This window comes from Pongo pygmaeus, chromosome 9, assembly GCF_028885625.2.
Source record: "Pongo pygmaeus isolate AG05252 chromosome 9, NHGRI_mPonPyg2-v2.0_pri, whole genome shotgun sequence".
NCBI classification, from domain to species: Eukaryota; Metazoa; Chordata; class Mammalia; order Primates; family Hominidae; genus Pongo; species Pongo pygmaeus.
In genome coordinates this window covers 2,705,126-2,730,594 of record NC_072382.2, presented here as the reverse complement: position 1 = coordinate 2,730,594, position 25,469 = coordinate 2,705,126, and the positions used below count along the sequence as shown (strand labels likewise).

Here is a 25,469-nt window from a genome sequence, read left to right as displayed (position 1 = left end):
CTCAGCAACTTCCTCCCCTAATCCCCCACCCCCACTCTAAATACCTTGGAATCAAGAGAAAAGCCGAGTGGACGTTTTGAGCCTAATTCTCTTCAGCTGTGAGTGCGTGTGTGCGTGCGTGCATGAGTGCATGCGTGCGTGCGTGCGTGTGTGCGTGCGTGTGTGCGTGCGTGCATGAGTGCATGCGTGCGTGCGTGCGTGTGTGCGTGCGTGTGCGTGTGTGTGCGTGTGTGTGTGCGTGTGTGCGTGCATGCTCTCGGGTGCACAGGCTTGCAAGGGAACCTTTTGAACCCCAAAGAATAAAGCTGGCGGGAGTGCAAGGAACGCTAGCTCAGCCCCTACCATGTACAGATGAGGCAAACCAGACGCAAAAGGAGAGTGGGACCTGCCCTCTGTCACATGGGGAGGTCAGGGAGTGGCCACCAGGTGCCCAGGCTCTCTGTCTCACACCCACCCCTGCAGCCTTGAGTCCCAAGAAGGTGACAAGGTGCAGGCACCAAATCTCAAAGCCTTCCACAATCCACAGAACAATTCAGAAAGGGAGCTGGCCATGACTGCAGCCCCCTCCCAGAATTCTGCCATGGTGCCCAAGGCCAGCCCTGGGCTCACCTCCCAGCCTGCCTGGCAGCCCCAATCTGCCTCTGGGGCTGGCCTGGAGTCCGCCCAGCCTCACATGCTTCTCTAGCCAATTCCCACGTGTCTCTTGTCGCCCGACGAGACAACAAACCCCTCTCAGTCTCGGCCTGTTTTCCTCTCCACTCTTCCCCCAAAGGACTAGAAGAGGCGGGAGTGGGGGCACACAACAGGTGCGCTGGGCTGGCAGGCGGCGCTGGCTGATTGACGGCGCCCCGTGTGTGGCGAGGGGGTGAGGAGCAGAGGACACAGGACTCAGAACTGTCCTTCCTGACGTCTGGTGAGCTGGTCACAAACAATAGTGACAGGCTCCTTGGCCTGGCAACCCCACTGTTAAGAGTAAACTCAGGGAGACCTCACACAAGCACACAAGGTGAGGTGACCACGGAATATCACAGCAGGGAAGTTTGTCAGGGAAAAATCCAAGTGCCCAGGAGCTTGGGGTCTGAGGTTCCAGGGTTAGGTAGAGGGCAGAGGCAAGCCCAGAACATGAAAATCTGTATGAACGAATCAGCTACTTGTAAGATGTGTCCCCATCCAGGCCCACAATTAGAACCCACAGTTTTGTTAAGTGTAAGACCAAATAAGCTCAATCTTCAAGATTTTACAAATCAGTTTTCAAGATAAAAATCCTAACCAACACCCTTTGTCACTCTTCAGTAGGAGGGTGGACACCATTTTAAGTGAAATTGATTTAGGAAGCTTTTCAGCCTGTGTTCAACATCCTTGGATAAAACAACAACAAAGGTTGGGAGACAGCTCTGTGTCCAAGAGCGAGGACTGAGGGAGTCCACCAGGGCACCTCCATCTGATGCAGCTAACAAAGGCCCAAAGAAAAATGGCCACATTTCAAAAATCTGTCTTTCCCACCAGAATGTAAACCCCACATGAGTAGGACTTTTATTCTGGTGAAATCTGTGAAATGACTCTGAAGACCTGGGCTCCTGCTCCCCTGACCTCCCGGGGAGGTAGAAATGGTCATGCAGGCAGGGTGACCAGGGGACGATTCTGGCCTCCTGAGGAAGGCTGAGGAAGGCCAGAGGAGGCCTGGGGGCCACAGTGAGGCTGGAATTGAGCTGCACCCCAAGCAGCAAGAAGGAGCAGGACAGGGGCCTGAGGCCATGCTCAACTCAACATTCCTGACCCTGTCTTCTGACATAATCTCTCTCATTTCCTATCTCAACGGATCCAAGAGGCTGTCAGCATCACCTCCATCCTACAGGCGGGGAAATGAGACTTGTAGGTATCTCTGCATTGCAGAGTCCAGGCCAGGGTCAGGACCCCAGCCCTTCCCTGCTCTTTTTGGTCAGGGGCAGAGAATAATAGTGGTCACCGAGTGGGAGTTGTGATCCTTTGGATGTCAAGAGAGAGGCTGGGCACAGAGGAAGCAGGCAGACAGGCAGCTGATAATCTGTCCTGAGGAGGCAGGAAGGTTGGAAAGCCACTTGGGAGCTGAAGTTCCAAGCTCCATTTTCCCCTCAGACTTCACTTCTAAAACACAAGTTCAAAGATAATAACTATCAAGAATTTCAAGACAGTGACATTACAGCATGAAACCCTGAGTCTGGGGTGCACCTGAGCACTGGCTCTGAGTGACGGCACTGGTTGCACAGCTGCCTCTCGAACAGGCAGATGACAAAAACCTCCCAAGCTAGGTGGTGAGGGTGGGCTGCGCCCTCTGATCAGACACATGACCTCCCTGGGCCAGTGCGAAGGGACAGGCGCCCAGGGGACATGTCACTTGTGCCCAGACTGCCTGTGGGCTGAGCAGGAGGCAGGGAGTGGACTCATCTGGGCGCCTTGCTGAAGGCCAGAAAAGAATCACTTGCTGCCTGAAAAAATGACACCATTTTCTCTTTCTCTTCTGGGCTGAAGAACAACAAAACCCCCAACCCTGTCACCCTTGGAGAGAGATTCCTGGCCCTCCCGTAGACATATATTTTCGGCAGAGGCAGTGAAGATGAATGGCCTCCTTGCGTGCCTTGGTGGGGGGACGGCTGGCTCGCTTGGCTGGCTCCAACCTCCCCCTTCCTCCTGTGTTTGAGGTCAACCCTGGGTTGGGGTTGTAACAACTTTCGAGAACATATCCAGAGTCCTGCATTCCAACACTGTTTTTGCAGTCCACATGGAAGGGCCAAACTGCCCCCAGCCTTGCCAGGGAAGCCTCAGGGTGTGAGCTTCTAGAAGGGACTTTTGTGACCCAGGCTTTTGTCCCCAGAGTTTATGGCAATGCTTGGCATTCAGAAGGCGCGCGCCAGCGGCGCGAAGGGAACGGACAAGGGGAGGGGCCAGCAGACGCGGTCAAGTGTCACGCCCGGGTGGGGGATGGGAGGTGGGCAGGGCGGGCCCGGCCGGGCGCTGGCAGGCACGGGGCGCCCTCGGCGCTGCCCTTTGCCAGGTGGGTGGCCTGGCATGTCCCGGCCACCCCTGCCACTCACCCCCTGAGGTCCCAAGTCCTCAGGGGTGAGCGGCACACACGGGTGTTCCAGGCACAGCAGTGGGGGCTTCAGAACATCCCGATGCCCTGCATGGACCGCCTGCGAGGGGGGAAAACGCCTCCCGCACCCGGTGCTACGGCGGTAGACACCTCGCCCCGGTTCGAGGGTCGCTGCAGCGGCGCCGGCGGAGGGGCTGGTCTCGGGCGTGGCCTGGACGCCCACAGGCCTCCACACCGAGGGCCCACAGCAGCGTCGGAGTGCGGCCGCTGTCCTCACGCGGTCACCCCGGGGTGGTGAACACATCACGCAGAGAACTGGCCCGTGTCTCCGGCTCACCCCGGCGATGCCAACGCTGAGGCTGGCGCTGGCCCCGGCCCCAGCCCCCGGTGGTGCCCAGGGACGACGGGTGGGGGCAGGGAGGGCGGTGGCTCGCGCCACCTCTCACCCAGCCAGTGCCTCACGCGGCGCTGGACCCGCTGGGCCAATCTGAGCCCGGGTGGCATCAAAACCAGACCCTTTCGGCCAATGACAGGACACGGCACATCACTTTCCGCACCCAGCCAATCCGTGCAGCAGCCCGCCGCAAGCCTTCCCCTGCTGCCGCCCAATCAGCAGGTGGGGGGTGGTCGCCACGTCAGCCGCCGGGGGCAGTCGGAGCGCTGCAGCAGTCTCCAGGCAGAACGGTCGCCGCGTCGCCTCAGCACGGACCTCCAGGAAGCTCCTCAGCAAGATCCTGCCGGGGCGCCCCTCAGCGTGGCTCTCCCCGGGGTTCCTCAGCGCGATTCTCCGGGTGCGCCCCTCAGCGCGGTCCTCCCCGGTGCGTCCGTCATCGTGGTTCTCCCCAGCGCGCCCCTCGGTGAGGTTCTCCTCGGGGCTCCTCAGCGCGGTTCTCCCCGGGGCTCCTCAGCGTGGCGCTCTTCCAGGGGCTCCTCGGCGCGGTTCTCCCCCGGGGCTCCTCGGCGCGGTTCTCCCCGGGGCTCCTCGGCGCGGTTCTCCGGGGGCTCCTCGGCGCGGTTCTCCCCCGGGGCTCCTCGGCGCGGTTCTCCCCCGGGGCTCCTCGGCGCGGTTCTCCGGGGGCTCCTCGGCGCGGTTCTCCCCCGGGGCTCCTCGGCGCGGTTCTCCCCGGGGCTCCTCGGCGCGGTTCTCCTCGGGGCTCCTCGGCGCGGTTCTCCGGGGGCTCCTCGGCGCGGTTCTCCCCCGGGGCTCCTAAGCGCGGTTCTCCCCCGGGGCTCCTCGGCGCGGTTCTCCCCCGGGGCTCCTCGGCGCGGTTCTCCCCCGGGGCTCCTCGGCGCGGTTCTCCCCGGGGCTCCTCGGCGCGGTTCTCCCCCGGGGCTCCTCGGCGCGGTTCTCCCCCGGGGCTCCTCGGCGCGGTTCTCCCCCGGGGCTCCTCGGCGCGGTTCTCCGGGGGCTCCTCGGCGCGGTTCTCCCCCGGGGCTCCTCGGCGCGGTTCTCCCCGGGGCTCCTCGGCGCGGTTCTCCTCGGGGCTCCTCGGCGCGGTTCTCCTCGGGGCTCCTCGGCGCGGTTCTCCGGGGGCTCCTCGGCGCGGTTCTCCCCCGGGGCTCCTCGGCGCGGTTCTCCCCGGGGCTCCTCGGCGCGGTTCTCCTCGGGGCTCCTCGGCGCGGTTCTCCTCGGGGCTCCTCGGCGCGGTTCTCCGGGGGCTCCTCGGCGCGGTTCTCCCCCGGGGCTCCTAAGCGCGGTTCTCCCCCGGGGCTCCTCGGCGCGGTTCTCCCCCGGGGTTCCTCGGCGCGGTTCTCCCCGGGGCTCCTCGGCGCGGTTCTCCTCGGGGCTCCTCGGCGCGGTTCTCCGGGGGCTCCTCGGCGCGGTTCTCCCCGGGGCTCCTCGGCGCGGTTCTCCTCGGGGCTCCTCGGCGCGGTTCTCCGGGGGCTCCTCGGCGCGGTTCTCCCCGGGGCTCCTCGGCGCGGTTCTCCTCGGGGCTCCTCGGCGCGGTTCTCCTCGGGGCTCCTCGGCGCGGTTCTCCTCGGGGCTCCTCGGCGCGGTTCTCCGGGGGCTCCTCGGCGCGGTTCTCCCCGGGGCTCCTAAGCGCGGTTCTCCCCCGGGGCTCCTCGGCGCGGTTCTCCCCCGGGGCTCCTCGGCGCGGTTCTCCCCGGGGCTCCTCGGCGCGGTTCTCCCCCGGGGCTCCTCGGCGCGGTTCTCCCCGGGGCTCCTAAGCGCGGTTCTCCCACGGGGCTCCTCGGCGCGGTTCTCCCCGGGGCTCCTCGGCGCGGTTCTCCGGGGGCTCCTCGGCGCGGTTCTCCCCCGGGGCTCCTCGGCGCGGTTCTCCCCTGGGACTCCTCGCCGCGGTTCGGTTCTCCCCGGGGGCTCCTCAGCACGATTCTCCTCCGCGCGGTTCTCCTTGGGGCTCCTCAGCTCGGTTTTCCCCAGGAGCTCCTCAGCGCGACTCTCTGGGGCTCCTCAGCGGGGTTCTCCCTGGCGGCTCCTCAGCGCGGCCCTCCCCATCTCTCTGGGAGGGTTTGAACACGGTCAGCACGGAACTGGGCGGACGGCGCGGGACGGGTGATCACTGGCGTTGCTGAGGTGAGCTGTGTGCCCCGCGGCCGTCCCAGATCACAGGCGTCAGCAGTACAGCCTGGCCTGGGCAGTGCGCTCCCATCTGCACCTTATGGACAGCGTGGCCAGGGTCCAGGTCCGAGTTCCTGGCCGCGTCCCAAGAATCGGATTCCAGGTCTGTAGTTCTCACGGTGGTTCAGAGTGGGCTGAATTGGGATTGGAGTCTGGAATCCGCATCGTGGTTCTGAGTCCGCGCTATTGGGATGGAAGTTGGGAATCCATGTTGTGGTTTTGAGTCAAAGCCCCAATTGGGACCGGAGTCGGAAATCCACTTAGTGGTTCTGAGTCAGGGCCCGAATTAGGATCGGAGTTGGGAATCCCCGTTGTGGTTCTGAGTTAGGTATCCTAGTTGGGATCAGAATTCGGGTCTAGGGTCCACATCCTGGCTGGGAGTTTGCCTGAGTTGGGATCTGAGTAGTTGGGGTCCCAGTCAGTCCAGGTCTGGAGTCCGCATGGTGGTTTTAGGTTGGGCCTCATTAGGGACAGAGGATCGGGAGTCTGAGTTGGGGACCTGAATCCCTGTCTGGAGTCTGCATCATGGCTCTGAGTTGAGATCCAAGGGAGGTCCGAGTTGGCGACTGGAGTTAGGGTCTGGAGTCTGTCTTTGGGTAGAGGTTCTGAATGCGGGGCTCTGAGTTAAGAGATTGGGATTGGGGTTAGAGGTCTGAGTGGGGTATGGGAGTCAGGAATTGAAGTCGAAGTTCTGCATCTAGGTGGGGATTCTGAGTCAGGAACTAGGGGGCGAAGTAAAGGTTACAGTCTGAGTTGGGGGTGGTGATCACCTGCCAGGTGAGAGGTAGTGGTAGAAGTCTTGGTCATATTGGAGATGAGAGTTGATTGGATGGTGGTCTCAGTCTGGGTAGTAGGCTTGAAGGGCCACCACTATGTTCAGATCCCAGTGCCCCACTGTGGTCCCTGAGCAGGTCAAATAGCCTTTTCTATAAAATTGGGGGTAAGAGTGCCTTCTCACAGAACTGTTCTGGGTATAAAAGAGAATAATTCATCCAGGTAGAATAGTTCTGTCTTAGATTATCACAAAGTATAAAAACTTTCCTGATAATATCCACATTTGATGTGCATTTACCAGTTCTTTCTTTACTGTGGTGCCCCTCTTGCTAGACCAAAAGCTCCCAGGGAGGAACTCTGTTTTGTTTTCTGCTGCCTGCTCTGTAACCAGCCAAGAGCCTGATACACAGCCTTACTCAGTCAGTACTTGAAGGAAAGCAGGCAGGCAGGATTAACCAGATTTCTATGGTGTCTCAAATGATCCATTTCTGCACCTGTTTTCCAGATACTCACTAGGAGAAAAATTTAAGGATTGAGTTGCTTGATTATGGTTGTATTTTAATGTGTTTCCTAACATGCTGAGGAGAAAAGTGGGTCTGTTTCAGGATTTATGCTCCAGCTAGAGGGATTTTTTAAAATTGCGAATCAGAGCATGTCCAAATTCAGATAGACAGCACAAGAAAACTATAAAGAATTTCCCTTACGAATGTAGATGCAGAAGTTCCGTGTACAATGCTAGCTAACTGAATCCAATAATATATATTAAACAACAATTCTTAAACAAGTGGGATTTCTCTTAGGAATGCAAAGATGATCCAATATCAGAAACTTTATCCATGTAATTCACATTAAGAGGCTACAGGAGAAAAACCATATGGTTCTCTCAATAGAGGCAGAAAAAATGATGTGATAAAGTTTAACGCCTATGTGTGATTTTGGGGTAGTGGAGGACACCACTTAGCAAGCCAGGACTAGAGAGGAACTTCTTCAACTTGATACAAGTTATAAACCAAAACTTAACTTTTCAGTAAACTTGATAGAGAAATTAAAAATGTATCATTCTCTTTAAGATAAGGAGTAGGCCAAGGATGTCATCCTGGCCATACCCTAATACAAGAAAAAGAAATGGAGATGTGAGGATCGGGTAGGAAGTGATAAAACTTAGTGTAGCTCATAGGATTGATGGTCTCCATAAAGGTTCTCAAACATTTTGGTGTTACGACTTGTTGTATTCTTAAAAGTTATTGAAACCCCCAAAGGGCTTTTCTTGATAGAGATTCTATCTATTGATAGTTACCATCTTAGAAGTTAAAACTAAGAAATGTTTAAAGCAGAACTATACAAGCACATATTCCAGTGGGGTCATGGTGTGCTGCCTCTGGAAAACTCTTTATCTTTGTGAGAATGAAAGAAAAGGCAAATAATGTCTGAGTATTATTATGAAAATGTTTTTGACCTTTCCTGAAAGGGTCTGGGGGACTCTCTGGAATCCCTATACTACACTTTGAAAATTACTGGGCTACATGGAAAAAAAAATTAAGGAACTTACAACTAAAGAGAGATTTCAGATTTCAGAGAGGTTTTGGATATAAGATCAGTGTACTCAAAACAAAAAACAAAAACAAACCACATTTCTTTATGCCAATGGCAACTGACTAAAAAAAAAAGCATAACAGAGATTAGGACAGCAATCAGAATAGCAACAAAATTTATACCAGTCTAGGAATTAACAAAGACGATGACTTTTATGGAAAAAATTTTAAAACTCTATTGGAGGATATAGAGGGAGATCTTTCCATATGCAGAGACATTTTATTTTCTTGAGTGGGGCAACTTGGCATTAGAATGACGTCAGGATTTTCCAAATCTGTAAGTTCAATAGGACTCCACTCAAACTTCCAGTTGGAGGGCTTGAGTAATTTAACAAACATATTCTAAAATGTATGTGGAAGAAAAATATTTGTAAATGCCAACTGAACTTTTGAAAAGGAGAGCAGAGGACTTCTGATGGCAGATACCAGGGCACACGCCAAGCTTCAGCAATCAGAGCGGTGTGGTGACAGAGGCCCACAAGAGAGCTCAGAGGTAACTCCAAGTCTAGAGGAAGGGGACATGTGATAAAGGTGGCACCACATATCAGTGGGGACTGTTCAGAAGATGATGTTGGAAAGCCAGCCCTAAAATGGAGGAATAGGAATATGGATTCCTAACTGAGCCCCTAGGAAAAGTAGGCTCCAAATGGACTAAAGATTTGAAAGCAAAAGGTAGTTGCCATTTGTTTAATAGTAGAAAAAATGAATAATCTCCAGGGCCAGGGTGGCCGTGGGGTTCTTAAACAGGATCCAGAAAGCACAAACCTCAAGACTAAAATGTATGAACTTGAATGCATTAATGATTATGGATTAAGGATTTCTGTTAAATAAATCCATCATGGCAAGGGTCAGGACTGTTTTCATAATAATACTAAGGAAACGATTTGCGTTTTTCACTTTTACACTCATGAATTTAACTTTGCCATGACTAGTTACAAGATAATTTGAAACAAAGCTGAGGAGGGAACAACAGCTAAAATATACCAGAAAGCACCACAAATCATTAAGAAAAAGGTAGGAAGATTGCCAGTTTGCAGGAGGGTTAACAAACAGATGAAAATTTGCCCAAGCTAATCAGTTATCAGAGAAATGTAAATGAAAGCAACAGCTATTCTTCATAGAAGCGTTAGAAAGTAGGATAAGGCCAAGTGTTGGCAGAAGGCAGGGAACAAGTCTCCCTGTGTGCTGCAGGTGGGGACGGAGACAGGCACAGACGTTCTGAAGAGCTGGCCAACACTTCTTCCTCAAATAAAATATTTTATACCTGTGGCCCAGCAGTTTCCCTCCTAAGTAAACATGCTGGAGCAGTTCTCACCCAGAACAACGAGAGGCTGTGTGTGTGCATGCTCAGGGCAGCGTGGCCCATAGGGGTGGGCAGTTGGAGCTGGTCACTGTGGTTAGGAGCAGGGGACTAGATGTACACTTCACAAGATAGAGACGTGTGGAAACACAGTGCTGAGTGACACAAATGCCAAACAGAACGAGGGCCTCAGTACATGACTGTGTATTTAAATTAAAATTACACACCACCCAGACACGCAGTACTAGGGAGTGCTCGTGAGTGCACACACACACAATGATATAAATAAATTACCCTGGAGCAGCTGTTTGTGTAGGGAGGAGAGCAAGGATAGAGGATAGAGATGAAGTGGAAAAGCATGGAGAGGAAGAGAGCAGCGACTTTATGCAGACCCTTACAGGGTGACAGTGTTTCATAGGCTGAGGGCTGTGATCAGCTCTGTGCAGAGTCCCAAAAGCCAAGAACGAACGAATGAATGTGCCTCCATGACTCTCCTGCCAGATACCCTCTAGTGGCTTCTATTTCTAGGAAATAAAATTCAAATTCCGTCAGGTTTTTACAAGACCTGCCCTGCTTACCTCTCTGACCACTGTCCTCCCTCACTGAGCTTTGGCTCTGCCAGCCTTCTTCTTCTTTGTTAAATCTGCCAAGTATCCCTCCTGCCCCAAGGCCTTCACCACCTCTGCCTGGCTTGTCTTTTCTGGTGATCTTCCCTTGACAATTCCTTCTTATTTAAATCTCACAGGAAATTTTGCTCTGACCTGCCGTATCTGTCATCCCTTTCAGTCACTCACTAGCTGAGGACTACATTTCAAGTCTCTGCAAAGCACAGGCTACGCTTTTCTAGGCATCTACTTATTTGTTGGCTGCCTATCTCTTCTACCGGAAGGGAGGCCCCAAGAGAGCATATCTGTCTTCTGTATAGGGTCTGCACATGGTGGGTGTGTCACAGATTTCTGTTGAATGGTTTCATTCATTTATTGAATGAAGGAAGAGGCCAGGCCAGGAAAGTGTGCATCCATTTTCACAACTCAGTGAGAAAGCAAATAGCATGTCAAAATCTGACCCCTTGCAACCAGGGTTTCTTAGCCAACCACACTGGTAATGCTTGGGACAGGATGTATCTTTGTTGTGAGGGGCTGTCATTTATATTGTAAGATGTTTAGCACCCTGCCTCGTCTCTACCTAGTAGATATTAGTAATTCTCCCATAGTTGTGATAGCCAAAAATGTCTCCAGATATTGCCATATGTCCCCTGGGGGGCACTGCAGATGACAACCACTTCCTTAGACCAGCTCTTGGGACTGGGATGGTGTCTCTGCTCTGGCTCTTTAAAGGCAGCAGGCCCTGGCTTGCATCCTGCCACATCTAACACCTATAGCCTCACCACCTCTATGAGAAAGACCCTGGCCCAGGCCTGGCCAATCAGAGTACCCTCTTCCCTGGTCAGCAGTATAATTTGAGTTTGGCAAGCACTTCCAGTCCCACAACCTATGGGTTGCCACCCAGAGGTTTAGTTGGAACTACGTTTCAGCTGCAGTCCCTCAGCCATCTATGGCATGGGCACCTGTGGCTTGACCAAGTTGGAGGTGGCCTAGAGAGGCCGGGCTGGGCCTGCTCACCTTCTCCAGTTAGTGCAGACTGATGAATGAGTGGTTCTCGGCGGATACCAGATCCAGGTTTGCAGTACACTCCAGGAGGAGGACGAGAAGGGTTTCTCTCAGAGCAGGCCTGGATGGGAGGGCAAGGGGTGGCCTCTAATACTGCCTTTCCTTCCGGTGCCTTTATCAGCCTGTGCCATGCTCCTCTGAACTGGCCGGCCCCAGCATGTCCAGGTTACTGGCAGGAGCCTGGATAACCCAGGGTTCCAGTCAGACCAGCCAGGAAGGCCCAGGAGGCTAGAGCGCACCCAGTCTCTGGCTGCTCTGTCTGCGGAACTAAAAGCCTTTCTCCCAGAGCCTTTCGTACGGCTGGGCGAGGCTCTTGTTTGCAATTTAAATGTGGCCTCATTTATGGAAGACTCCCTGCTCCTCCGAAAAGCCTTGGGTTCAACCTCCCTAGCAGCCCGGGCCTCAGCCAGGAGAAGAAATGGATCTAAAAGGCCTTTCTCCTGCTAATTGTAGCAATTAGCATTAGAGAATGGGGACTCGATGGGGGGCCAGCGCCTGGCAAAACAAGCTTATTCCCAGCTTAGGCCCAGGCCCAGCTCCACACACTGCTGCTTGGCCAGACTCAGCCCCCACCCAGGGTCTGGCTGGCTTCAGGGCAGGGAGAGAGGGCCCAGGCCTGCGGGTGCTAAGAGCAGTTGTGGAGGGCGTGCATCTGAGTTGTTAAGACTGGTAGCTGTACAGGTAGCCCTGGGCTATGACTTGTGGTCCTCTCAGAAAAGGGCCTGACTGGAACGCAGAGCCAGACCAGATATTCATGAGTGGATCATAGAGTGCAGACTGAGGGCTATCTGGTGATGTGACAGAAAGTAGTCTTGGAGCAAATGACTCTTAGAGAGTAAGGAGCCATTCCCCTGTATGGCTAACTGGATGCCTTTCTCTCCCCCTACTCCAGAAAGGACTTCCTGTTCCTTCACTGAGTGTGCTTGCTTATGAGGCTTCTGAGAACCAGGAGAGTTCAGTGGGCCTCATTATTGAGCGTATGGGCACCACAACCTGCTTGAGACGTAGGCCATGCTACAGTTGATTTTAGCCAGCTTGCTGCATCTACACAGCACAGTGCCTTCCCAGGCAGTGAATTATGTCTAACAGGCAGGGGAATGATCATTGCCTCATTTTAGGGATGCAGTCATTCAAGAAATATTTGTCAAACACTCACCAGGTACTAGACCCTGGCCCAGAGGGAGGGATTTGATAGGAGCAGGGACCTGCCTACCCTCCGAGGGTTTGTGGACAAAGGGGAGAAAGACTAACTAATGTTGAAGGACCATTTGCACCCTGAGGGGAGTGCTGAGGCCTGGGAGCACAGAAGGTGTATAGCAGGAACCCACTGGAACTAGCCTGGGGTCTGAGAAAACTCCCTTGGGGAAAGTGGCAGGGGCAGGCCAAGGGCCCTCTGGTGGTAGGGAGCCCGTGAGCACCTGGGATGGAAAGAAGCCAAGCATCTGAACTACCAGAAAAGCAGCTGCAGCATTAAGCAAGACCCACAGGTCTCTAAACTTTGAAAGGATTTCTGTCCACTGAGTAGATAATTGATTGGAATGGGGCAGGGGATGTGAGAATGCCAGTTAGGAGGTGCCTGCAGTACAGAGAAATGGTGGTCTATCAGGACAGTGGCAATAGGGATGGAGGGAAGCAGGGAACCTCTAGAACTATGGATGGGTGAAGTAAGCCTGGCTTGGTGATGGGCTTGATGCAGGTGGTGAGGAAGCGGGTGTATCGGAAATGACCCCAGAACTTCTGGCTTGTGCCACTGAAAGGATGGGTGACAGACAGGGGCCTTCAGTAGAGTGGGCTATAAAATGATGGAGGCTGTGGAGAGGAGGTGGGGGCAGGTGACTGGAATGTGGGTCTGGCTGGGTTGGAGAGACATTTGGGGGGTCAGGGCATCACAGGTGGTCTGGAAGCCCTTGGTGCTGAGGGAACAGCTTAGGGAAATGGCTTGCGTAGAGAAAGTCACTGGCATTTAGTGGCCACGCCAGAAGGGAAAACCTGCCAAGGAGACTGAGGATAGAGCCAGAGAGATGGCAAGAAAGCCAGGAGAACTGGAGGGATGGAAAAGAGGACCTAGGGGTCATGGTCCTGGCAGAGGTCACACTGGATCCAGTGCTTGTGATTCTCTGATTGCTGGCAGTGGATGGCCACTGGCCTGCAAATGGCCCTAGTGGAATGTCCCCTGCCTGTGTGGCTCCCTGTGGGCTGCCTTTCCCCTGGACAGATGGGGAGAGACCCCTTCCCCACCTGGTTCTCTGTTTCACCCTTGGAACTGTGGTGGTAAAGAGGACCTCCCCACAGTACATGCAGGGAACAAGCTCGGCTGACTCCCTCAGGGAGGCCTCGTCCTTGCTGAGGTATTTCATAACCTCACAAGGATAGAGAAATCCCCCCAACTTTAATGCAAAGCCAAGCAAGCTGAAAAATGGCCTTGAATAGGCTGAGATGAAAAAACAAAGAGGCTGTCAACATCAGAGACTCAGTGGGGGCAGGGAGCTTCAGTGGACTCCCCACAGACAGCAATTCCTGGGCTTCTATGCCCGGACCCAGAGGCCTGAGCCAAAGATGTCAGGATGGGTGGTCACTGTAAGTGCAGTGGATTGCAGCTCAGAGGCAAGAGATCGCCTTTTTCTTGTCATCTCTCCTTCCTGATTAGTGGCTCAAACAGCCTTCCGAGACTCAAGGGGTTAACTGCAGATCCTCTAACTCCTCCACTTGCTAATTTTTAAACACAGCTGAGCTCTGAGCACCCCTCCCAAGGCTGTGAGAGGCCAGAGGCCAGCACAGACTCTGCACTAGGTCTGCACATCCTCCACCCCTACTGTTGTCAGGAATCTGCAGGCATCTAGAACAAAGGTTCCTCCATTATTTCCCTCACCCAGCATATCCTGATACCTGAGCCAAGACTTCACCCAGAGCTTTTGCCCACTTCATTGATGGTCTGGTGGGCTTTTGTTGACACATACCCGTGACTCCCAAATGAACCTTTAAGGTTGGCTTAAAGCAGCTGGGACCTACACATGACAAAACCCAGATGGAAACAGTGGCTTACACTCCTAAAGATACCTGTTCCTAACAGTGGGAGTGCCAAAGCCTGGAAGCTGGAAGCCAAGGAATCAGGGAGCTCCCTCCTGCTGACCCCCTGCCAGGCCACATCCACCTAAGGGATTTGGGATCATACTCCATCTTCAACCACTGGGATCAAATGGAAAACCCTCAGGAATTCTGAGAGACAGCCCCTATACCTATGTGCACTGACACACATACACTGACAAATATGCATTCTGACACATATATGAACATGTACATACATGTGCCCCACTCCCTGCCAGGAGGTGGGTTCTGTCTCATCATTGACATGTTACTTCTTGTCCTTCCCTAGGCCCAGTGGCACTTTCTTTGTGATAGGTGCTGAGACCCCCCACCGACTGGGCCCAGTGGCTGTTCCCAGGACCCAGCCTCTGCTCTTAGCTTACCCAGCTCTAGCTCCCAGGACCCCAGCTTTTCGCAGGGAGAGAGATAGCTCTTTTGGTCTGGCACATGTTCCATGCCAAGTAGTTGAAACAGCAGCTGCAGGGCAGCCTCAGACTTGACATCATTTAATCCTTGTGACAATCCTACAGGGAGGAAGACACTACACATACGTGCAGATGCAGCAAAGAGCAGCTCAGCCACATGGAATGACTTGCTTGAGGTCACCGGACACTTGACACAACAGAGTTTAGCCCAGTCTCTGGAGAGACCAGCCTTCCACATCCTGTCATGCTGAGGAGGGCTGCCAGCTTTTGTCCCTGCTCCCCTAGTTCTAACCCTGGAAGAGTGATTGTCCCTGCTGTGCCTTCAGCCCAGACAGAAGCAGGCTAAGAGAGGGGAGAAGAGGCAGGGCTGGCCCTTGGAAGGCTCACCTTCCTCACCAGTTCTCTGCTTGGGCAAAGGTCTTCCAAGCAGCCAAGCTCTGAGGCTAGTCACTGTCATCGTCGGGTGAGGCAGCCTGGGAGTACCAGAGGTTGGAGCAGTTAGGAACCTTCCCCAGGGAAGGGGCTGGATAGGCAGGGGTGGGTGCTAAGTGGCAGGCCACAACCAGGCACCTGGGAGGGCCAAGCACCACACTGAGAACGCAGTGCTTCCCCTCCCCTCCTAGGCTGCTCAGGAACCCATCAGTCTCCTGTAAACAAATGAGACTAAGTCTCTGGCACTCTTGGCCCAGGTGCAAAGGGCAGCTGCCCCTGCAGCTACTCACTCTGCCCTGGCCCTCTCAGGAGGCTATGTGACCTCTGCACTTGCTGGCTTGTTTTGTTCCTAAAATACCTGGATGCTTGAGAATCTAGACGACACCACTGCTAACAGATTTCCACATCGTTCATTCTGTGCTTCATGCTGGGACAGGGACCATAAAACAAGGTGACCCAAAACTTTCAGCAGAATGCAGGTAGGCAGAGCAGAGGTCTCTGGGAGTGTCATTCCAAGGCAGTGTCTTCCTCCTCCCCTATGCTCCCCATTTCCCAAGAGTGGGCTTCTTCTACCCCACTCAGGCACCTCTTCCCAAGGCTGACCTAAAGGCCTCAAGCTCTGTGGATAGGGGCAGTCCTGAGGTGGCATTGAGTCTTAGGGTTGGAGTGGGAGATATCTGTGCAAAGGCTGATAGGAACGTCCTCCAAGGGCTGACTTCAAAGCTTGGCCTAAACCACTGCATCAAAGTCAGCAAGCTGAGCTGTTTGCACAGAAAAGGAGGAGGGGCAGGCCCTTGAGCCACCTGTAGCTCTCCTTACGGTCTCAGGCTTTCACACCAGGGCAGGCCTTGGGCCAGACTACCCAACTTCCAGGCCGGATATGCCACTGGGGTGGAGGAGGTAACTGCCCCTCAAAACCCTGCAGCCCAGGACTCCAGGATTCCAACCCAGGGACCTGCAGGCTCCCCTGCTCTCCAGATCAGACCCCTACTCTCAGAGCCCTAGGCCCAGTGGGGGAACAGCCTGTGAGAGAGGCCTGTGTGGGGTGGCCCTAGCCCCACCTCAGCTTCCAGCCTGACCTTGCTGCATGACCTCTGGCCCAGCCCTCTCCACCTGGAGTGCCATCTCTCTTTGTGGGGCCAGGTGGGTTGTGTGTGGGGGAGGGCAAGTATATAGGTGTGGTATAGGTGGAAACTGCCACAGTACCCAGCAGCAGCTCAGAGCCGGGCCACCCAATTTGTATGCCAGCCCCAGCTGGGCCTAGGCACGTGGTGTGTGGAAATAAACAAAGCAGGCAGCCCTAGGGTTAGGAGGCAGGTCCAGAGCTCACCCAGGCACAGCACAAGATGAGTGCCTGGCCTCAGCGAGCGAGCACTGGCTGCTATGCAGCTGTGGTGTGGAACCTTGACACTAGGGCCACTGGCCTGGCTGTGTGACCTCTACCTCATCACCCAGAGCAGGGCAACCAGAGGCAGAGCCTCAGTGTGGTGTTCTCCTGTGAAATAGTGATGGCACAGGCAGGGGCTGGGGCCCAGTGCCTACACAGAGGATCAGCAAAGGATGGCAGTTATTGAAACTTCTACGGGGAAGTTCCCCAGACACGAGAGGAAGACCCCCATGGAAGCTGTGTGTGTAACGTGCTTAGATTTTCCAGAGTCTTCATTTTCCTTGTCTAAACAGAGGTCATGGCGCCTCCCTCTCAGATCAAACAGCCTTGTATGAGTGGCTACAACCTTTGGTGGGCTCAGTGCAGCCCCTCCTGCCCCCTTGCTTGGGAGCTGTCTGTACAGGCCTGGGGAGCTGCGTGGGGTCTTTCCACCTCAGCCTGTCTCCCCACCCCCACCAGGTCCCCTGCCTGACTCCAGCATACCCAGGCCCTAGAAGCACCAACTCCATGGCTGCAGCTGAGTGGAGTGTGTGCCTGCCCAAGCCTAGAGGGGTGCTGACCCCTCCCTCACACGAGGAGACATCAAAGGGAAGCAGGAAGCAGCGGCCTGGCTGACCCACAGCGGGTGGGAGAAGTGCAGCCTCACAACTGCTGGGGATTTTCCATCCCACCAGGATTTCCGCGGGACACCCCAAGTCCAGCCTTTGAGGCTCCTCAGGAACCAGAGTTTGGCCTGGAGCCAGTTGGGGCAGAGGAGGGGGGCCAGGCTGGGTGGCTTAGGGGTGTGGTTAGGCCTGCTAGGGGGCTCCTCTTCTCAGTCTCCCCATGATTTGCTGGTTACTGGCTTGAAATCTGGGCCCAGACCCATTCCAACACTGAACCCTGAGCTCCCTGAGACCTGGCTGGCAAGGACAGGTCCCAGTTTTTACAGGGGCCTGAGAGGAATGGAGAAGGGATCTCTGCCCCTTCCCTTCTCAGTCACACCTCCTTGACAGGGAGTCATCAGAGTGGGCTGTGGTAGGTGCACCAGGGAAGGGACCATACAGAGGAGGCTGGTCTCAAATCCTAGGGTGCCTGGGATGGCCCTATTGAAATGCTGCAGCAGCTCCTGTGCAGGCAGGGATCTGTATGGACAGCTGGGTAGACACAGGTGCCTACTGACCTCCCAGATCCTTCAGCAGAGCTCAGCCCTGAGTGACAGCCCAAGGCAGACCTGGCTACCTTAGCCTCTGGCTCACAACCCTCAGCCAGAGCCCTGAGAGGCCTGGGATCTCAAAGCTGCAAGGTGGGAGGCCAGAGGAGAGAAGCCCGGAGCTGGTTGTGATGCTGGCTGAGTGAAAATTGCACATGTCCCAACACTGCGATGCTCCCTATCCAGCCTGGGCTTTTGGCAGACTTCTGTGCTTTGAGGAGGAAGCTGGCTCAGATTCCTCCCCTCCCTGTGCAGTTGTGTGTCAAGGTGTACTTGTCACACCCAACTCAGGATATCTTGCATCACTTTTTGGGTCCCTGTCCCCCAGAGCTGGGACTGCTGAGTTTTAGCCCTAAGCTCTTGCTCCCGTCTTAGCAAGTCAGGGCCCAGTGTTGTCCTTGCCTTTGCATCAGGATGGTAAGCTGGGCATGCTCTGCATCACGGAGACCTGCATGGACCTGGATTGGGTTGCCTCTATCTTCAGGCTGGTCACTGGGCAGACACAAACCAGGGCCTCTGGCCAGAGGGGACAATGGCTCTGAGTTACTTTTGCTGCTCTTTAGGGGTGAGCAGGGGCTGCTTGTGCATCATAGCGCATCACAGGGGATGCACATTTACAGTTGAAAGCTACTGGTACTGGGTAGAAGTGGGGCCGAGTAGGACTTCCCAGCCTTGAACATGGGTTTGTCATCCAACTGGGACCCACATTTGATCCAGCAGCCATGCTCTGTGCAGCCTGGGTCTGAAGGCAGCCATGCTCATGTGAAAAGTGCTAGTAGCCAAGCTGCCATTCTAGTCACCACAGCTGTCCTTGCAGGAGCACACTGCCCAGGGCTGGGAGCTGTCATTTCCGTGACGGGAGTGAGACACAACACTGGGTGAGGGTGGGGGTATCTGTTGGGAATTATTTCAAAACAGTTGTGGAAACTTGGCAGTGGAGGGGCTCTGGGCATAGGTATCCACAATATCCCAGTCAGGGGTTGGGGTACCCTGGCTCTGCTGATAAGCCCAAGTGAGCATACTCCTCCTCCAGCTTGGAAAAGGTGGGACAGGCCAGGTGACACTAGTGTGGTCTGTGGTCTGGCCTCCCAAGCCAGTGGCAGTACTGGGGTGGCAGACGTTTGCTGTGTGCTATCCCAAGGCCTAAAGGTCACACAGCGAGGTTGGAGCAGGGTTTTGGGCAGGATGAGTAGGTATTGCTGTGCTCTCAGAGAGGTGAAGCAAACCCCAAGCAAGGGGGCGAGACAGGGCAAAGGCCTACACTTTGCCATCAACTCAGGCCTACTCAATGCTGGCCCTGTCCCTCCCCTGCCCCTGCCCCATCAGATGGTGCGAGCTGGTGGGGCTTAGAGTGAGCCCCCCTGACTCTCCTTGGTGTGGAGTCTGAGGCCCAGAGTATACAGGCCTCATCCGTGTGACCCAGCAGGAGGATGGGAGAGTGGGCCCAGAACTTGGTCAGGCTCATCCGTGGAGAACAAGTTCTTCCCTAGTCTAGTTGTGGTCTGAGTCCTGGATGAAGCAGGAGGCAGCCTGGGAAACAGGCTCGTTCTAGTAGGAATCGCATTCTCAGGAACGCTGACTGTGCAGGGCCCTTTCTCACTGCCACCTGGGAGGATGCCTGCCTGCTGGCCATTTGGGCGGACTGTCAGAGCACCCTCCCTGGTGTCCCAGACCGAAGGCCTGAAGTCCACATGGGACCCCTGAGCTTCTGGTACCTGTGTGGGCTTGTCCCCTCAACCCTGAGTGGAATGGCAACAGCCAGCTGCAACCCTCCTAGCTTCCTGTCACGTGCTGTATGGAAGGGCCAAGAGCTGTAGTCATCTGCAGATCCTCCCACTGCACCTGTAGGACTAGCGTCTCCTGTCTGGATGTGAGCAACTTGCTGGTGGCCTGTGAGATGGGAGTTGCACTGGGTTTCTGGATAAGGGCTTCTTATTCAGGTGACAATTCTATGTGAAGGAGACCCATGGAAACACATCTATCCCCTGCCCATGTACCAGGCAGAGATGGTACCTGCCCATGTACCCTCCATGACATGGCTGGGTCCCTGAAACATCAGACAGATCGATACTCTGTGTGCATGTTTGTGGGCAAGACACAGTGGCATGTGTGCCATGGAGTTTGGTAATGGGAGGACTGAGTAGTTAGTGCCTCTGTGTGTGAGCTGTCCAGCCATCCCCACGAAGGGGGCATTCCATGCAGATGGGGATCCTCTCCAGGCAGCTTCTTCCACACCTGATTAGCTGTGACCATCAGACCCCCCTTGCCAAAAGGGGCCCTTCCCTGGAATCTGTAATTCTCACAGGCTGTCCCATACATTTTAAATCCAGGAAATGTGCTCACCCATGAGACAGGGATGGCAAGAAGATATGAATGAAAAGCAGCCAGTCCGTAAAGTTGGAAGCCATTTCACTCCTTACCAGGTACAAAGATAACATGCTGCATGGATCAGGGACACAAACTTACCTACCTTATGATGTAGTGAAAGAATCTGTAAAACTTTTGTCTCAGCATACTCCCTGGAGGAAGCCAATAACAGGAGGCCTTGACTAGGAGACCTCAAGCCTTGGCATGTGCCCAGACCAGTGGGGAAGGAAGGCTGGGAGGCAGTCCTCCCTTACCCCTTTTCTCCCAGGCAGACCTACCCTGGGTTCTTTCCAGGCCCCTCCGCCCGAGCAAGTGCTCAGTTGGCCACTAGCTCCCTGCAAGTCCAACAAGCCTTTCTTTCCTGTTCCTTCTTCAAGGAAGGCTTAGCCTCAACTCCGGGGCCACAGACAAAGGACAGTCACTCTCCTCTGTCAGAAAGTCATTTATGGGACATGGAGAAAGCATCAAATATATTGCTTTTCCAACACCTAACAGCGGAATAGGAGGAATAGAAGGGGAACTCAGCCAGAAAGTTCTGGAGCATAGTCTTTTTGCCAAAAGAACATGTTTTCAAATGAAAGAGGTGGTGCTGGGGCACTGAGGAATCAGGGGGATGGACCCCACTGGAGCTTGTGTCATGCTGGCAGCAAGTCCCAGGCCTCAAACACATACCTGGGCCACCTCAGGAGAGAGACTGCAGGGAAGAAATGAGTTGCAATGCTCCAGCCTAACCAGCTCCCCTTTTGTTAATCCAATCCCAGAAGGTACTGGGTAGGGTCAGTTAACAGACAGCTGCCTGTCTCCTGGCAGAGTCTGACCAAGCCCCAGTGGGCGCTTCTCTTCCTAAGTCCTCTGGTGTACCCCATTCTTCAAGGGAAACGGTCCCCTTAAGAATCTATGTGAAAGGGTTCTGAAATTGCTGTACCAGTTAATGAATTATTTACTCTAAACAATGTCTTGATAAAGGGGGAGGATGAAATTAGCTGATGTTGACTAAGGAGAGACAGAATTGCCAAGGAAATTCTTCTAAATGAAAAAAAAAAAAAAGTAAAAGCAGTCAGCCGGTTTTGTCTATGAAACGTGTCATAGAGCATGCACCTTTGGCCATCTTTCGCATTTATGATTTGGAAGAGAGATGTAGCAGTGAGTGTGGGGCCAGGGAGGGGAATCCAACAAAGCCATTCTGCAAGCTAGTGGCTGGGATTTTGGGGTATAGAGTAAGAGCAGCCAGCCTTAGAGGCCCACGTCATCTGGGCTGCCTCAGAGCTAAAGCTAGGTAACCAGAGGGAGTAAGGAAAGGCCTGAGTCCCAGGCTAGGCTTTTCACAGTTGTATTGAGATGGGAAAGTAAGGGATGTTCCTTGCAGCAGATGCAGGGCCCAGTTGGCTAGAGTAGTATTTGAAATAAATTGGCATTTCAGGGCAGTGTTTGTGATGCCAGTCAGTAGGTAGGGGCTTCTACCCCTTTTTTAAGCCTTGCTCTATGTTATAATCTCTACTTCTTCTCAGAAGTTTGAAATGTTTACTCTGAACTAAGCTCTATGCTTTAACAAGTTATGTTTTAATAGGAAAACTGTCATTGATGGAATCATATGTAATTCCTACATTTTTCCAGTTACCCATTCCTGGGGAAAGCTTAGCCATTGGACAAACCACCCAGAGCCCCAGGAACCTGCATTTGCAGACAGCAGTGGCAGGCACAGTGGTCTAGTGTTGGGCGGGGGAAACCTGGCCTCTATGTGTCTGGTTTTGCAAACTAAAACTCCATTGCCCATACTCAGGCTGACAGGTTCTGGAGGTGCCAGGGACTCCTGCTCTGTATCTCACCTCTAATTCCATCACAATGCATGAGCTGTCAGTGGGAGCCTTTTAATGCAGATGCTAATACCCATTCCTAATGCTGGCCCATTCCCACGTCTCCTGAGTTGGTGCGATATATCCTGGGAACAAGAAAATCTGAAGGCTCCTGGTCCTCAGGCTAGCAAGAGCCTTGCCTGTAAGAAGTGGGAGAAGGTCACCTCTCTCAGGAGGCAGAACTAAGGCTGCACAGCACAAGGGAGATGTCTGAATGCACAGTCTGGGTGGCAGAAGGACTCCTGTCCTTTCTTCCACACAGACCTGAGCACCTCTCCAGGTGCCACCATTTTCTGTCTGGTAACATCTGCTATCCCCAAGCCTCAGTTTCCTGGTCTACAAAACTGAGATGGTCTCTTCTATACAAGGCCCCAGGAGGATCACTGCAAGTCACTGCATTTCATGGTGCCCAGATTTCCCTGCATTTCTAGAATGTCAACAGAGATGAGTGGGCTCAAGGGGAAGAGATTCTTTATGACTAGAGATATTCTGGTCGACTTTGGACCCCAGCTTCTATGGACAATAGCATGTGGACATGAGTCCTGGGGAAGCAGGGATGACTGAGCCTGAAGAAGAGCTCTCAAGCCTTACACTCTCCAGACCAGCCTTGGGTTGCCTGAACCCCAGCATAGCCTTATGGAACCCCTGCCTGGGTCCTAGCACCTGGTTTGACCTGGGCACAAGTACTCACTCACTCACTCACTCACTCACTCATCAAACATTCACTGAGGGTCCGTGACAGGCTCCATATGGATTAAGCACTGAAGATAAACACTGAATAGAAACAGCCAGCCTGTACCCTCATGCTCCTTGAATGTGATAGAAGGAGCCAGCCAGTAAACCCTTTACCACAAATAAACACACAGTTACACATTAAGAATGGGAGGGGAGGTATGTGATTTTTTACAGCCCAGTCTTAAGCTTTAGAAATTGGCTCCTCTGAGGAAGGGACATTTCAGCTAAGAACCACAGGATAAGACAGTCCTAGCCTGGGGAAGGGGAGAGAAGGTCAGGAGAGAGCTTGATATGTTTAATACTGAAAGAATATTTGATGAGCTGGGACATCTCCTGCAGATCCACGGCTCCCTAGCTTTGTGACCCTGGGCCCTAGACTCAATCCCTCAACCCTTAGGAGATTATGTATAAAACAGGAATGATAATATTCTTGTGTTAAAAGCTGCTGTGAGGATTAGTGAAATGATGTCTATATTTGCCTGGCAAACAGGAAGTTTAAGTAGTAGTATCATTTGAAGATTATTCTTCAGCCTAAACGTGTGTTCATTATGGCCGGTGTGTTTTCTCCCCACCTAGATGGTAGTGCTGGGCCTCCTTTGGAGTACCTTGATTCTTGGGGAGCATGGATGATATGACCATAACCTGAGAAAGCAGGGACTGTACCCATTCTGGTCCTCCCGGGTCCCAGGGCCCCCACAGTGCCCTGGTGTGTGATCAGTGCCCACAATACTGAATAGAGGAACAGACACATGGGAAGCAACGGCAGTTGCCTGGTCTTTAAGGGTGAGGGAGCACCTTCTCCTGAGAGAGGGAGAGAGAGGTTGGGGAAGGTTGGGTGGGGGTGGGGAGAGCGAGCAAGCAAGCAAGCTAGAAACTTCCTGAAAAGGGAAGTTACTCTAGAAAAGGGTAAGTTCCTTCCAGGCATCATGGGCTGGCTTAACCTGGACCAGTTTGACTTTACTAAGTCCCATTTCTCATCTAGGGAGCCTGAGGCCATTAAGGTTATCTGGTCCCAAAATCCCCTGGAGCTGTCACAGGGATCCCCATTCTTTGCCTTTAGTCACCCCAGCCCCAAGAGCCATCCTCCACATGGAGTGAGCAGGGAGCTACGAGGAAAAGACGGTCACAGTTGGAGAGAGACAGAGAGAACCAGGTGGGCTGGTAGGACAGGAAGATATAGGCAGAAAGTAAAGCTCTCTCCTGGGGAGGCAGGAATACTCTCCTGCTTCCTTCTACCTGGCCTCCTTCTACCCACTCTTCATAGAACACAAACACTGCAAAAATGACTTTTTCCAAACCCTCTTAGCATTCAGAAGTAGAATTGCTATGTAAGAATTTTTTCATAGGTGCTTTTTTTGGGGGGGGGTATCTATTTAAAAAACAACCACATCATTAGTGAAATCTTCCAAAGTCTCTTTTTGGAGCCCAAATTTCACTAATGTCCACATCTGAGGAGGCTTTCATAATAAAAGAACACATACCTATTTCACCTATGATGGTCAGTGCAATCTTGAAAACACTAGTAAATAGTGTCCATCAGCTTTAAAAATACAAACCCAAATTGGGTCATACCAAAATGCAAGGATACACACAATAACCTGGGTGAATCTTCAGGGAATTGTGCTGAGTGAAAAGAGCCAATCCCAAAAAGGTGATTTGCTTATGTGGTTCCATTTATATAATTTTCTTGGAATGATAAAGAAATGAAGAATAGGTTAGTAGTTGTCAGGGGCTAAGGACAGGGTAGGGTGGGAGGGAATTGGGGGTGGCTATAAAAGGGGGACATAAGGGATTCTTGAAGAGTTAGAAATGTCCTGTAGTGAGACTATCAATGCAATATCCTGGTCAGAATATTGTACTACAGTTTTGCAAGATGTTACTATTGGGGGAGACTAGGTAAAGGAGTACGTAAGATTTCTCTGTGTTGTTTCTTAGAACTGCATGAGAAGTCTACAATTATCTCAAAATAAAAATTTATTTTAAAAAATCCCCAAATTTAAAAAAATCAGTAGTCCTCCTAAAAATACCCAGAAATGAATTTTAGAATGTCCAAAATCCATACAAAGATCTAAAAAATATGGAAGGATGTTGCAATGGATTTGAACATGTGGGTAAACTGCTTCTATTTATGGCTGGAAAGACTTTTTTTTGAGGGGGGGAAGGCAATTCTTCATAAGTTAATCTAAATTGAACGAAGTTTCAATAACAAATGCCAATGGGATATGGATATGCACACAGATAGACAACTTTTTTTTTTTTTTTTTAATTAGGCAAGCTGAGGCCAGGTGCGGTGGCTCATGCCCGTAATCCCAGCACTTTGGGAGGCTGAGGCGAGCAGATCACTTGAGGTCAGGAGTTTGAGACCAGCCTGGCCAACATGGTGAAACCCTGTCTCTAATAAAAAAAAATTAGCCAGTCATGGTGGCAGATGTCTGTAGTCCCAGCTACTAGGGAGGCTAAGGCAAGAGAATTGCTTGAACCTAGGAGGCAGAGGTTGCAGTGAGCCGAGATTGCGCCACTGCACTCCTGCCTAGGTGACAGAGTGAGACTCTGCCTCAAAAAAATAATAATAAAAATAAAAATAAAAAAATAAATCAGACATGCTAGTTCTAAGTTTATATGAAAAAAAATGTATGTCCTGTAAAATTCAGAAGTAGCAGCAGTCTGGCCCCTTGTGCTCCTCTAGCCCCCAACTGGCCTAACAGGCCCTAGTGTGCAGCAGGGACCATTTTCCCATCACTGTCCACAGCATCTAGACAAGAATGCAGAGAACGACAGATTTCAAAAACTCTAATCTGGGATCCTGTGCATCCTAAATAATCTTATGAGGATGCACTTGTATTTTTTCTGATGCTGATAACATTCATTCCAACTCGCCTCCCCATCAGCTTTGTCAGGCACTGTGAATTGCATGGTACACATGATTACAATGGATGGAATGGCCATCATGAGGTATAGCAATACATTTAAGTAACACTGTGTCACTACTATAGGACAGGCACCTTTC

The 25,469-nt window shown here is 52.9% G+C and overlaps 2 protein-coding genes across 3 annotated transcripts in view; one reads left to right on the top strand and one right to left on the bottom strand.

The window, feature by feature from the left end:
• The window catches only part of KCNQ1 (potassium voltage-gated channel subfamily Q member 1), a 405,949-nt gene that overhangs the window by 146,667 nt on the left and 233,813 nt on the right, over positions 1-25,469 (bottom strand). The gene's annotated exons all lie outside the window — the stretch shown is intronic.
• LOC134740230 (collagen alpha-1(I) chain-like) overlaps positions 1,230-25,469 on the top strand; it is a 28,385-nt gene continuing 4,145 nt past the window's right edge. The window contains exon 1 of the mRNA XM_063670689.1: positions 1,230-19,930. Coding sequence (XP_063526759.1) covers positions 3,597-5,111 — 1,515 coding nt within the window. The 5' untranslated portion in view covers positions 1,230-3,596 and the 3' untranslated portion in view covers positions 5,112-19,930. The remainder of the gene's footprint in view (positions 19,931-25,469) is intronic.